Raw genomic sequence first — 14,740 nt, 5'->3', positions numbered from 1 at the left:
ACTTGGTGAGCTATAACAGGTCACCTCACCTGGGAAAGAGATTTAATTTCCTTCCTCCCTCCCTCCCTCCGTTCTTTCCCTTTCATTTCTTTTTCTTTTTTCTTCCTCCATTTCTTCCCTATCTAGCAGTCCTCAGTTGCTTAGTTGCCCAAAAGAAAAATCTCCCTACATAAGAAACTAGAAAAGAACCTATCAAAGTCAGGGACTATTGCTCTGCTCAGAATTCATCTGATTCCTCGTCAGTTTGGTGCTTCCGGACTTGGTTCATTTGGCAGCCACAGTATCTATCCATTCAGGTGGAGATGGGGGTTATGGCACACACGTCAGGACAGATTTTAACCACACAAATTTATTTTAAATAAAATGCAACACAGATGCAGGCTTTGCACACCGGTGTCTGATTGAACAGGCAATGCAAACAGGGAGTGGGTCAAGGCAGAGTCTGTGTGGCAAACTTATCCAAACAGCATGAAATAAACATTGGTAGGGTCAGAACGATAAGTGAAGAGCAAACGTCTGAGCCCGTCCCAATAGCAGGCTCCATTGTAACCTGTGGTGCTTGTGGAAAACAGAACATTGTTGGGGAGGTTCCCTTCATGCTTCTCTTCCAAACAACAATGTTGCCATGTTCCAAAATTATCTCCCATAAAAGCCCCCCCAAAAAAGAAAAAAGCCACCTAAAATTAGTAAATTCTCTTCTTCTTGGGTCTACCTGATATATCAGGTAAAGTGGCTGGAAAACTCATATTCTCAGCAGCATTATTAAAATCCCCCCTACCCCCAAATAAATATTCCAGTCCATTCTCTTCCCCCTCCCTCTGCACCCACCCACTGAGCGAGCTTCCAGTACTGAGCCTGGCCTTTAGGCTCACGTGCTCCCAATTTTTTCTGAAGCCAGGAGGGGGGCCAGAGCTTGGCTCTGCATGAATATGACAGGCAAAGTGCTAGTGAAATCCAGTACGGAAAAATATACAAAGAATTTGTCTCTCAATATAATACAAGGGATTGCAGCACTCACACCCAAGACAACTGAAATCAATAAATAGAGGTATATGGGATGGACCAGGAGGAGGAGGAAAAGGAGCCAGGCCACCAATCTAGGAATTTTGCCCCACTATAAAGTATTTATAGTGCTGATCTTTGCCACCTACGTATAGCTCTGGGCTTCCTGTGGGCTCTGCACAACCTACAGAAACCACTGGGGGCCTCTTGTCGGTAGAAAACCTGTTATAATGTGTGACTGTGGAGGATGAGGCTGTACAATGCAAAACCTTAAATGTCCATGGTAAGTGAGGAGCATGGGGTGATCTGTCATGGCTAGACAGCGAGAAACCAAGTGTGCTTTCGCACAGCTAATATTCATCCTGATCTTCTGGATGTTGCTCGTCCAGTTCATCGTCCTCTGGAGGGGCAAAGCCTTCCTGTAAGAACAGAGTGAGAAATAGTGAAATTATCGTCATTATATGGTGTGTCCTCTCCCTCCATGCAGGCCACCAAGCAGTGGAAGTGATGTGCCGGTGCCTGGAGGCTGTTGGGGTCTGGATGGGTGTCAACAGACTCAAACTCAACCCTGATAAGACGGAGTGGCGGTGGGTTGTGCCTTCCAAGGACAATTCCATCTGTCCGTCCATTACCCTGGGGGGGATCACTAACCCCCTCAGAGAGGGTCCGCAACTTGGGCGTCCTCCTCGATCCACAGCTCACATTAGAGAAAAATCTTTCAGCTGTGCCGAGGGGGGCGTTTGCCCAGGTTCGCCTGGTGCACCAGTTGCGGCCCTATTTGGACCGGGACTCACTGCTCACAGTCACTCATGCCCTCATCACCTCGAGGCTCGACTACTGTAATGCTCTCTACATGGGGCTAACTTTGAAAAGTGTTCGGAAACTTCAGATCATGCAGAATGCAGCTGCGAGAGCTATCATGGGCTTTCCTAAATACGCCCATGCCACACCAACACTCTGCAGTCTGCATTGGTTGCCGATCAGTTTCCGGTCACAATTCAAAGTGTTGGTTATGACCTATAAAGCCCTTCATGGCACCGGACCAGATTATCTCAGGGACCGCCTTCTGCCGCACGAATCTCAGCGACCAGTCAGGTCCCACAGAGTTGGCCTTCTCCAGGTCCCGTCAACTAAACAATGTCGTTTGGCGGGACCCAGGGGAAGAGCCCTCTCTGTGGCGGCCCCGACCCTTTGGAACCAACTCCCCCCAGATATCAGAGTTGCCCCCACCCTCCTTGCCTTTCGTAAGCTACTTAAAACCTACCTCTGTCATCAGGCATGGGGGAATTGAGACTTTCCCTCCCCCTAGGCTTATAAAATTTATGCATGGTATGTTAGTATGTATGATTGGTTTCTAAATTGGGGTTTTAAATTAACTTAAATATTAGATTTGTTTACATTGTATTATTATTGCTGTGAGCCGCCCTGAGTCTGTGGAGATGGGCGGCATACAAATCTGATTAATAAATAAAAATAATAAATAAATAAATAAATGCGAACCACATGGCTCGTGCTTCAGACATTGATAAGCGAGCCAGAAACTCCCAATTCCCTGGAAGTAGTGATCAAGGCTGGTCCCACACTGCACTGACCTCTGTAGCATACAGGATGCTTATGATGCCTGAAATGATGGGGCTGTTCTCACTCTCGTGCTCCTGGCAGATCAGTTCAATGTCCCGCAGTTTGCTAAAGTAGAAGTCGCGCTCTTTCTCCAGCCCATCCACTGTCAGTTTCAAATCCATCAACTATCGAAATGAAGACAAACAACAAAAATTGAACAAGAGAATGAACATCGTAATGACACAGCCCTGATATGTGTCATTCATTAACCCGGATCCAGCACACCAGGCAAGCAAACTCTGCAACTGAGAGGTACCCAACCGTTGCGACACTAATGTCTGGGCAAAAAGGATTTGTTAAGTGGTGTGTGGAAGCAGCAAGAGCCTTTGGAAGCAATGGCAGTTCATTTTCTATTCTGAAAGAGAAAAATATGACTCATTTTGTAGACAACTAATTTTTCTCCTGAAGTTCTTAGGTATGGGGCAAAGGAAAGACTGTTTTAAAATAGGTTGCACAACAGGATCTGCTTTAATAAAACATCAAGCCTCCCAACCTCATCAGAATGTTACAGGTTTTAAATGTATGTATGTATATATGTATGTGTGTAAATAAGGAGACAAATAAGGTGTGATGTTCCTTCAATACACCAGGGTGATTCGACACTGGTGCAGAGCTGAAGGGGTTGGATACTGTAGCCTAGAGGATAATTCTCTGCCTTACAAGGCAAAGGTTGCAAGTTCAAGTCCCAGTGGGTATGGCCAGCTGATGAGGCCAAAATAGATCTATACTAGTCTCCCTTAATTTTCAAATTCAGCAAAAAAAACAAACACACACAAAAAACATGTGACATATATATATGTGTGTGTGTGTGTGTATGTATGTATGTATGTATGTATGTATGTATGTATGTATGTATGTGTATATATATACCTGAGATTGAGAAGAAATCCAAGTTCTATCTGCCTTTTTTAATGGGCACTTAACTGCATGGTATTAACTACTAAGAGAGTAGTTAATACCATGCAGTTAAGTGCCCATTAAAAAAGACAGATAGAACTTGGATTTCTTCTCAATCTCAGATATATATATATACATACATAGCTCAAAACACAACAAGATGCTTCCTATTTAACAATTCAGTTTCTGCCACATTCCTTCACTAAAGCAACTGGAAAACTAAAGCAAACTAATAAAGCATATTTGTTCATTGATTCTAAAAGCAACTGGCCTTCAAACAATTTTTTTTCTGTAACATGAAACTTGGGCGTATGTATAATTAAATGTATTGGCTGCCCAACTGGCAGCATACAAAACCAGAGCAAACATAAAAACAGATAAAAATATTATGTCAAAATATGACTGATTTGTTTGGACATAGCATGTTATGTAAACAAATGTATTTCATTAAATCACATTTGTCATGTTGTATGCTCAAAGTTTACTGTGTGCCAGTTAAGGTAAAGGTTCCTCCACACATGCATGCTAGTCCTTCTGGCTCTAGGGGGCAGTGCTCATCTCCGTTCAAAGCCAAAGAACCAGTGCTGTTCGAAGATGTCTCCGTGGTCATGTGGATGGCATGACTAAATGACAAAGGCATACGGAACGCTTTTACCTTCCCACCAAAGTGGTCTCTATTTTTCTACTTGTATTTTTAACGTGATTTTGAACTGCTAGGTTGGCAGAAGCTGGGGGGCAAGTAATGGGAGCTCATTCCATTATGCGGCGCTAGGGATTCAAAGCGCTGAACTGTCGACCTTCTGATCCACAATCTCAGTGTCTTAAGTCACTGAGCCACCGCATCCCTTTAAAATCAGATTACAGTGATACCTCGTCTTACGAACGCCTCTTCATACAAACTTTTCGAGATAGGAACCCTATTTTTTTGCCTCTTCTTCCAAACTATTTTCACCTTACGAACCCAAGCCGCTGCCGCTGGAATGCCTCGCCTCTGGACTTCTGTTGCCAGCCAAAGGCTCCCCTCACTGGGAAACCCCACCTCCGGACTTCCATTGTCAGCGAAGCGCCCGTTTTTGCACTGCTGGGATTCCCCTTAGGCTCCCCTCACTGGGAAACTCCACCTCCGGACTTCCATTGCCAGCGAAGCGCCCGTTTTTGCACTGCTGGGATTCCCCTTAGGCTCCCCTCACTGGGAAACCCCACCTCCAGACTTCCATTGCCAGCGAAGCGCCCATTTTTGCACTGCTGGGATTCCCCTTAGGCTCCCCTCACTGGGAAACCCCACCTCCGGACTTCCATTGCCAGCGAAGCGCCCATTTTTGCACTGCTGGGATTCCCCTTAGGCTCCCCTCGCTGGGAAACCCCACCTCCAGACTTCTGTGTTTTTGTGATGCTGTGATTTCACTGAGGCTCCCCTCACTGGGATTCCCTTCATTTTCGCCGGCGCTGCTTTGAATCCCAGGGAGGGGAGCCTCAGTGAAATTGCAGCATCGCAAAAACACAGAAGTCTGGAGGTGGGGTTTCTCAGGGAGGAGAGCCTCAGGGGAATCTCAGCAGCGCAAAAATGGGTGCTTTGGCTGGCAACAGCATAAGGCAAAAGGGGTGAGTTTTGGACTTGCACGCATTATTCGCTTTTCCATTGATTCCTATGGGAAACATTGTTTCATCTTACGAACTTTTCACCTTACGAACCTCGTCCTGGAACCCATTAAGTTCGTAAGACAAGGTATCACTGTACTTCAGAGTAATAGATCCTTCTTCAGAACGTGAATTTCCTAAGAAAAAAGCAAATCTGCTTCCACAACACACACCATAGCAGAGGAAGAGGCAGAAACCCCCCACCCTCCAAGCTTGTGAACAAGATAGTAATGAGTGCAGGAAAGATCTTTGTAAATATTGGGATTACCAAAGGAATAAATTCTATTTTTTTTCTTCTACTTGCCCCACCTGTTGGTTAAGCTCCAGGATCTGGGTATCAGCTTCACTGCCCCCATTCCGGGCCAAAGAAGGGTTTTTCCGTAAAATATTGCTGGAAGTGATGTTCATTCGGGCTGGATTCGGTACGTTCTTGGGGCCTGTTGGGGAGGTTCTCTGTGGAACTTTATGAAGTTAAAAAAAAAAAAGCTTCAGTTCAAGTCCACTCATCAAGGGACCCACCCACCATTGCTCAGGCAGTGAGGCCAAACGAAAGCCTAAGGCACAACAAATGAGCTTATATGCACAGCTGGAGTCCCAGGGCTGTCTGGACATAGAAAGGACGGCTCCAAGATCAGAGTTCTTGTGCTTCGTAGTTCCAGAGGAAGGCAGACTCTGGAGAAGCCAGGAGTTAAGCCTTCCTACTTATGAACACAACTCAAACAATGATGGCAGCAGCATAAAGCTACATGCAGCTTTCCCTCGGCCGGTTGCAAAGCCATCCTAGCATGTGTTGCTGCCCTTCTACAGCAAAGCAAGCAAGCCCAGCTGGCGAGAGACATGCAGAACCAGGAGGTAGCCTGGAGGTAACCCCACTCCCTTCGCAAAACAGTCAGGGTGGTAATCCTCATCATTCTATTTGGCGCCTTCAATTCAATCTCCCTCAGCTTTGGCAACTTTCGGTTGTGCGGACTTCAACTCTCAGAATTCCTCAATCAGCCATGCAGGCTGGGAAATTCTGGGAGTTGAAGTCTACACCTCTGAAAGTTACCAAGGCTGAGAAACACTGCTCTAGTTCTTTCCTGTGGAACTTTCAGCTCTATATAGCTTAGACCAGAGGTAGGCAGAATTCCTGAGCTAGCATGGTTGGTCTCAGGCATTCTGGGAGTTGAAGTCCACAAGTCATAGAAGAGCCAACTTTGCCTACCTCTGGCTCAGTGTTCCCTCTAATTTTTTTGGGGGGTGGGCGGAAAAGTATAGTGTCTGAGCGGCAGTCCCTTTGGGACTGGGCGGCACAGAAATAATTAATAAATAAACAAACAAACAAAAAACCCACCCTGTTTTGCCTCAGAGAATTTCAAAATAAAATACTGTACAGTGATCCCCCGTTTATTGCGTCCCCAACCATTGCGAACAGGGTACTTCACGATTTTTCAACCCGGAAGTCAAAATACCATCTACGCATGCGTGCCCGTTTTTTCTATGGGCACGCATGCGTAGATGGCAACCGGCTTCCCTGGGTCTTCCCCCTCTTGCTGGCGTCAGCGAGGAGTTTCCCCACCGCCCACGCAAACTCCTCGCTGCCGCCCGCCCTTCGCCCGCCCACGCGGTTCATTCTCGCCGCTTTCGAGCTGAGTCCTGAAGCGAATTCGCTCCAGGACTCAGCTCGAAAGCGCGGAGAGCCAGCGTGGACAAGCCGTTCGCTAGCGCTGGCTATCGGCGCTTTTGAGCTGAGTCCTGGAGCGAATTCGCTCCCGGACTCAGCTCGAAAGCGCCGATAGCCAGCGTGGACAAGCCGTTCGGTAGCGCTGGCTATCGGCGCTTTTGAGCTGAGTCCGGAAGAGAATTCGCTCCCGGACTCAGCTCGAAAGCACCAAGAGCCAGCGTGGACAAGCCATTCGCTAGCGCTGGCTATCGGCGCTTTTGAGCTGAGTCCTGGAGCGAATTCGCTCCCGGACTCAGCTCGAAAGCGCCGATAGCCAGCGTGGACAAGCCATTCGCTAGCGCTGGCTATCGGCGCTTTTGAGCTGAGTCCGGAAGAGAATTCGCTCCCGGACTCAGCTCGAAAGCGCCGATAGCCAGCGTGGACAAGCCGTTCGCTAGCGCTGGCTATCGGCGCTTTTGAGCTGAGTCCTGGACAGAATTCGCTCCCGGACTCAGCTCGAAAGCGCCGAGAGCCAGCGCGGAGGAGCCGTTCGCTAGCGCTGGCTATCGGCGCTTTTGAGCTGAATCCTGGAGCGAATTCGCTCCCGGACTCAGCTCGAAAGCGCCGAGAGCCAGCGCGGAGGAGCCGAAGATTGGGGGCGGCGCGGCTATTTTAAAATGTCGCCGCCGGCATGGGGGGCTTGCCAGCACCCCCCGGACCCCCAACCCGGGTTTGGGGGGCTGCTAGGAAGCCCCCCATGCCGGCGGCAAACAGCCGCGCCGCCCCCAATCTTCGGTTCCTCGCTAGCGCTGTGGGAGTAAAAACACCATCTGCACATGCGCAGATGGTGTTTTTACTTCCGCAGCGCTACTTCGCGAAAACCCGCTCGTTGCGGGGGGTCCTGGAACGGAACCCTCGCAACGAGCGGGGGATCACTGTACTGTGTGTCTATAACAGTGAGCTCATAATAGGGCAATTCTATCAATATCAAAATGCCACTTAAATAGTTGAGCTAGTTTCAAAATAGATTTTGATTTTCTTTCTCTTCCTTACTCCCATTCTTTTTCTTTCTCTTTTCCTTCCTCTCTTTTTTCTATCTGTTTCTCTCTCTTCCTCTCTCTCTCCTTCCCTCTCACTCTTTCCCTCTCGGCTTCTGGGCAGGTTTGGAAAACTCTGAGTTGATGATGATTTTTAAGTGAGCGATTGCTCACTGCTCAGCTTAGAGGGAACTATGCTCTGGCTTAGACTGATAAGCAAGTAACTCACCTCCCTCTTGAACAGAGATTCAGCTAGAAGAAAGTTAACTATCAGAACCCTCATTGCACCCAAACTGGGTTAGTCAACGGGATGACAGGTTTAGTTGGACTTGTGCTGAAGCCCACCCCCAGGGAACTCCTCTCTATTAGAATGCACGCTTTGAGCTATTCTCTGTGTAGTACTTATGTGGTGCCTGATTGTGTGTGGCTTTTTAATAGTTTAATGGAGTGTTGATGGCAACTATTAAGTTGTTGATTGGGGTGTTGATGACTGGCTATTAACATTACTTAATAGCCAGCCATCAACAACCCAATCAACAACTAAAAAGACACATAAAACCAGGCACCATAAATGCTATGCATAGAATAGCAAAAGCACACATTCTGGTTGAGAAAAGTTTTCTAAGGATGCATGAGTCCAGCATGAGTCCAAAAGCTCAGAAGATTAAATTTCTGGTCCCAGTGGCTGACCCAGATTGGATACCGCAACATTATTCTGTGTCTTGGATATTTGCCTTCATTCCTCATTGTTCTGCTAAATTCTTTCTAAAACTATTTTTTTTTAATCTGATTGCAGATACATCAGAATTGGCTTCAGTAGGACATCAAGATGAATAGCCCCTCTTGAAATCCGGCAGGAGTTTAATACTAATGTGAAATGAGAGTTTTTCTGACTTCTGCTGAAAGCATGGAGTTGGATTAAAAATCCAGAAAGATAACACTTCCTAAATAGCTCTACCAGCAAGCATTTTCAAGACAAGGGGATCTTGAATGCAAATAGCCAGATTCAGAATTTGGGGGTGGGGTGAGGGGAAGGTATAAAAATGGGATTATAATCTAATAAACTATAATTTCCAGAAGCCCCAATCAATATGGCCAAGAATGGGGCATGCTAGGAATTACAGGTAGTCCTTGACTTACAACCACAATTGAGCCCAAAATTTCTGTTTGCCAAGAGAGAGGGTTAAGTGAATTTTGCCCCATGTTACGACCTGTCTTGCCAGAGTTGTTAAGTGAATCACTGCTCTTGTTAAGCGAACCTGGCTTCCGCAATGATTTGGCTTGTCGGAAGGTCGTAAAAGGAGATCATGTGACCCCGGGACACTACAGTGGTCGTAACTACGAGTCAGTTGAATTTTGGTCATGTGACCACGGTCGTAGGTCACTTCTTTCAACTAAACAAACTGCTGTAAGTCAAGGACTACCTATACAGATCTGTAATCCTTGCAACGCAAGTAAAACTCTTGTGAACAAATTATCTTCTTCCAGACTGTTAGGAGGATGGAAACAAGATGGCTAACTGGCCAAAAATGGGAAGTCCCCCTCAAATAACTATCAGATTAATTTTTTCATGTAGGATGCAGTGAAGGGCTGCAAAAATTTCTACGTCTTTTTCCGTAAAAATAAACAAGGAGGTGGGGAATTCGCCACCTCCTTTTGCTTCCTTTTATTTTTACGGAAAAGGATGCCGCAGTGGTGCTGCAAGCAAAAGGAGGTGGGGAATCCCACGATGGGATTCCAGGAGCAGGGCTTTGACATCACAGACTCCTTCCTCCCCGTTTCGGCCGGCCAGGAAGGAGTCTTCGTGACATTAAAGCCCCGCCCCCGGAATCCTATCGTGGGATTCCCCACCTTCTTTTGCTTGAAGCGCCGCAAGCAAAAGGAGGTGGGGAATCCCACAATGGGATTCCCCACTCTCCTCCTGGGCGGCGGCACTTCGCAGTATTCGAGCAAACGCTGAACCTGAACTTTTAAAAAAGTTTGGGTTCTGGTTCGGCATGCCGAACACTGCAAAGTTCGGCACTAGCCCGAACTTTGCAAGTTTGGTTCGCCCTACACTATTTACTACTACCGAACGTCCAAAATATACTATTTAATGTATATGCCATATGTGTACATACATATTACACACAAGCACACAAAAATATACATTATCTACTATATAAACTGTATGTGTATGTACACACACCCACGCACAGCTCTTCAAAAATTATACACATTCAACCTCATTTACTGCGATAGGAAAAACATAGCCAGAGCCCAGAAAGGGAAAAGAAAAGAAAAAAAAAAATCAAAGTTTTTCTACTGGTTCTGCGTACCTGACCGTACCTGTAGGAGCCCATCACTGGTAGGATGTGATATGATTCCAAGGCTCTGTGGGATGATCGGATGAACTTGGGATATGGGAGATCTGGATTTATATTACTGATCCTAGGAAGGCCCTATTTAACTAGTAGAACAGGAGTGAGCCAAAAGTAATTCTAAGCCAGAATGAACCTTTTTGGTCAGATTTGCATAGCTTTCTCCTATGAAGGCAAAATCCTGGTAGCAATTTTCTTTTGAAAAAAGCACTTATGCTCCCTTAGTTTGCCTGGTTATAGTATTTGCTGAGATGAAAGGTTCTACGGTGCAAGGCAGCCCAGTCCCCATCAAAATCCCATCTGTATGCTGGAATGTGTCACTTTCATGGGAACAAGAACGCAGGATCTTGTCAACTGGTTTGATCTTTGCTCATTTCTGCTTTTACTTACTGCCATTCCAAAATCCATGTATTTTTCCACTAAGCACATAGCTGTCTCTCAAATCAGTAAGGGTTTGGCTCTTCTCTCTTTCCCTCCCACTGCTACCCACGAGTTGCCAAGCTGGATGCCATGAAGCTGAGGTCATGCTAGAGGCGGGATCCTGGGGTCCCAACTGTCTCTAGCAACATTACCTGCAGTGCCAATGGGTTTCTTGAGTTTGTTGAAGATCTGATCACCTGGGTTTGGAGCGGGTACCACTTCCTGGCCTTGCCTCGCCAATAATGGATTGTACTCCTTTCCGTCATAGTTGGCATCAAAGAATTTCTTAAACCATTGAATGAACTCAAAGTTATCTTGGAACTTCCCTTTTACCAACCTCTCCACTGGGATGATCTGTAACAGCAAAAGTCCATGAAAAGTAACGTTCTTTGCAAAATTCATATTTCCCTCACTTTTCAGTATTTGTACAGTATAACATAACAGATATTTAGTGGGCCGGAGCATAGGCATCCTTGAAGAATGGTCAATGTGTTAGCAAGAAATCCAACACTGCTAATACAGGTGATTTATTTTAATAGAACTTTAAAATGGGAAGTTGCTCGTTATTATAATGTATAAATCTAAGTAGATGTCATAATGGAATTTACATAATACAAAGCATATTAAAGTATGCAAGTCATACTTTTAGTCTAACAAACTGTTCTACTTAAGAGTGAATGATTTGTGCGTGTAGTTCCTTCATTTAAAGATGCTTATTTCTTGACCTCTCATGCAACAAACTGAAAAGTCTCTAGTTATACAGGACACTGAAACCCCAGTAGAGTAAGTTACTTTTTCTCTTTGCCTATTGCTGGAGTGGATGTAATTTTCAAACAGATTCATCACAATTTCTTTGGAATATTAGCTTTCTTCAAACTTCTTGGGATCATTCAACAGTCAGCAATTACTGGCATATGATTTGTTTTAACCGTCTAGTTCAATTTAATTATTCTATAATATAGCATATATTTTACACTATAAACATATGATGGTTTCATTTGAATTATAAAATGTTATATTTAGTAAACGAACTGATCAATAAAAAGCTTCAATTTGTAAAAAAGCTGCTGAACATCTCTGTTTAATTTATGGTGCCTTTCAAAACATTGTACATGATCTTTCATGAACTTATATTTAATGGCTGTATTAGGACAAGCAGTTCTGGAATGCAAAAATCCAGATAATCACTGAGTGATAGAGAAATCTTTGCAGCCCAGAATTGAATCATTGTATCACTGAAAAAGGTATGAAAATAAGATGCCCTGGCTACCTGATTTTCATCAGCTGCATAGTTCTTCAAAGACTTAGGAAAACCCATGACCCTTAGCTGCAACTCTGGTTGTTAATCCTTAAAATTAAAACAGGCCAACCATAAGGGCCAACTCCCTCCCAGGAACTGGCTACCATGGAAAACAGGATATGTGATTACATAGGTTTTAGGTATGATCCAGACAAAGGGATTGATATTCCTAAAAGCTTAATATGCCAGGTTGGGATCCTGAATCTCATGCCCATTGAATTAGATAAATGACCCACCTGAACCAAAATTACTACTAGGGTAACAGGATTAATTAATTAATTAATAATAATAATAACAATAACAGAGTTGGAAGGGACCTTGGAGGTCTTCTAGTCAAACCCCCTGCTTGGGCAGGAGATCCTACACTACTTCAGACAAAGGGTTATCAACATCTTCTTAAAAACTTCCAGTGTTGGAGCATCAGTTTGTGAAAATTATAAGCAAAGGATAACTTAATATCCTGGGCAACTATATCAATCAAAATTGGCAGATTTGGTGGTAAGCTGCATCACCACATATGCATCACCAAGTATGCATCACCACATATGCATTCTATATTTGCTCACCATCTTATCTTGAAACTTTTTATAGCTACAGCAAGGCTTTTCATCAATGCCTACCAACATCTTCAGATGGTTAATTTTAGATCCATTCTTCAATTTAGAAGTTCTGATGAGAGTGAAATATGCCAATATTTCCAGCAGGAAAGTGGCAGGTTGTGTGCCTGTTTATATGACACTTCAAGAACCTTAATAACTCTCAAGCAACCTGCTCCCCCACCTCCCCAACATGGCATATACAGTAGTTCCACATAAGGAACAATAAGCAGCTAGCGTACTAAAATAAATGTTCCTAGAAAAAACTTTCGTGCCAACTAAACAAAAAGGGGATTCTAACAGTGCAACAGATTCAAACAGTGCATCAAAGCTCTAGTTGATGTCTATATTCCAAAAGATTTCTTAAGATCTGCATTACCTATGGTATAATATTTAATTTGACTGAAAAGGATTTCTACAGAAGGAGGGTAAATAAAATATTTACTGGAGCATATATCAATCTCACAGCTGTAGAGGTGGAATGAATATCAGAAAGGGCGAGAATAAAAACAGATTTGGCCTTAACATCTGCTGCTAATAAATCATGTTTTCAAATCATCCCTTAAATTTTGGCATGTTGACTATAGAAAGTACTTTCCCAATTCAAGATGACTTTCTTCCAAACGAGGATGACAAGAGTACAGTATACCTATCAGTACAAGCTGCTAGTTTCTTAGAATCAGTAGAAGTTCCCTTCTACAAACAGAGTAGAGAACTCTTAGTACTGTTTTGAGAGGAACAATTTAAGGAAAGATAGGAGGTGAATCCAGAAACACATGAGATTAAGAAAGTTCATGCAAAATGGAATCCAAATGTAATGAATTATTATATAAAGACTAAAGAAATAGATTGTTTAGCATGGTTGCATCTTTTTGTTTTCTATCAATGTTTGTAAACTACAATTTTGTTATTCATGACTGGGAGAGCCATGTTAACAAGGTCAGCCAATGAATAGGCACAGCAACTAAGTCAGCCAATGGGAGCTAAACACATGTGAGTCTGTGCAGAGAATCAAAATGGAAAAACTTAAGCTTAAGGCTGGGCGTGGCTCAGCCCACTCTGCACTCTACTCTCTGTGCCTGTCACCTCTGCTGAAATGAAACTAACTCTCCTGCTATATATATACAGTGATACCTCATCTTACGAACCCCTCGTCATACGAACTTTTCAAGATACGAACCCGGGGTTTAAGATTTCTTTGCCTCGTCTTAAAAACCCTTTCTGTCTTACGAACCTGAGCCAGGGTCCGTGGGCTCTCTTACTGCGCCTGCCCTCTCCTACTGCGCATGAGCTATCTGACTGCCAAAGGGATTCCCCTGCCTTGTGACTGTGACCACCGGAATTTCCCATTTGTTTGCATGGGAATTCCCCGCCGGAATTCCCCACCCCCTTTTGCTTGCACCTGAGGCGGGGAACGCCGGAGCTGCCCCATTTCCCTGCCACTTTCCCCTCTAGCCCTCTGCTTCCTCTGCTCCCCGCAGCTGTCCCTGCTGCCAAAATCCCCCCTAGCCTGCCGCTTCCTTCACCCCATCTCGCTGCTAAAATCACCAGTCCAAAAGCTTCGTATCTTGCCCCAAATCTCTCCAAATAACGCTCCCCCAAAAGCTTTGCATCTTGCTCTAAATCTCTCCAAAAATCGCTCCCCCAAAAGCTTTGTATCTTGCCCCAAATCTCTCCAAAAATCGCTCCCCCAAAAGCTTTGTATCTTGCCCCAAATCTCTCCAAAAATCGCTCCCCCAAAAGCTTTGTATCTTGCCCCAAATTTCTGCAAATATCGCTCCCCCAAAAGCTTCGTATCTTGCCCAAAATCTCTCCAAAAATCTCTCCCCCAAAAGCTTCGTATCTTGCCCAAAATCTCTCAAAAAATCGCTTTTGGGGGAGAGATTTTTGGAGAGATTTGGGGCAAGATACGAAGCTTTTGGGGGAGCGATTTGGGGCAGCGTTAGCTTTCGTTAGGACCTCCATTCCTCACTTCTCCTCACTGTCTGTCTCCACTCCGTTAGCCTTCACTTTGTCCGCCTGCAGGGTTTTTTTTAAAGCCTTAAAGTTTGGATTTTCCTAATGGGTTTGCACGCATTATTTGCTTTAACATTGATTCCTAAGGGAAACAATGTTTTGTCTTACGAACTTTTCACCTTACGAACCTCGTCCTGGAACCAATTAAGTTCATAAGACAAGCTATTACTGTATTATTATGTTTATGTATAACTTTAATTATTTTTATGTTT

General features: G+C 44.6%; 1 protein-coding gene across 4 annotated transcripts in view; it reads right to left on the bottom strand.

The window, feature by feature from the left end:
• Positions 1 to 329: 329 nt before the first annotated feature.
• The window catches only part of MAPRE3 (microtubule associated protein RP/EB family member 3), a 49,131-nt gene continuing 34,720 nt past the window's right edge, over positions 330 to 14,740 (bottom strand). For 2 of the 4 annotated variants that reach the window (XM_070734952.1, XM_070734953.1), the window contains 4 exons: positions 10,814 to 10,970; positions 5,467 to 5,618; positions 2,595 to 2,747; positions 330 to 1,421 (listed from right to left, as the gene is read on the bottom strand). In XM_070734952.1, coding sequence (XP_070591053.1) covers positions 1,353 to 1,421; positions 2,595 to 2,747; positions 5,467 to 5,618; positions 10,814 to 10,970 — 531 coding nt within the window. In that variant the 3' untranslated portion in view covers positions 330 to 1,352. Of the gene's footprint in view, positions 1,422 to 2,594; positions 2,748 to 5,466; positions 5,619 to 10,768; positions 10,971 to 14,740 lie in introns of all 4 variants that reach the window. The other 2 variants (XM_070734951.1, XM_070734950.1) reach the window with 1 other exon arrangement.

Source organism: Erythrolamprus reginae, chromosome 1 (genome assembly GCF_031021105.1).
Source record: "Erythrolamprus reginae isolate rEryReg1 chromosome 1, rEryReg1.hap1, whole genome shotgun sequence".
In the NCBI taxonomy this organism is placed as follows: domain Eukaryota; kingdom Metazoa; phylum Chordata; class Lepidosauria; order Squamata; family Dipsadidae; genus Erythrolamprus; species Erythrolamprus reginae.
Note: the sequence above shows the minus strand (reverse complement) of the source record. Positions and strands in the feature narration are given on the sequence as shown.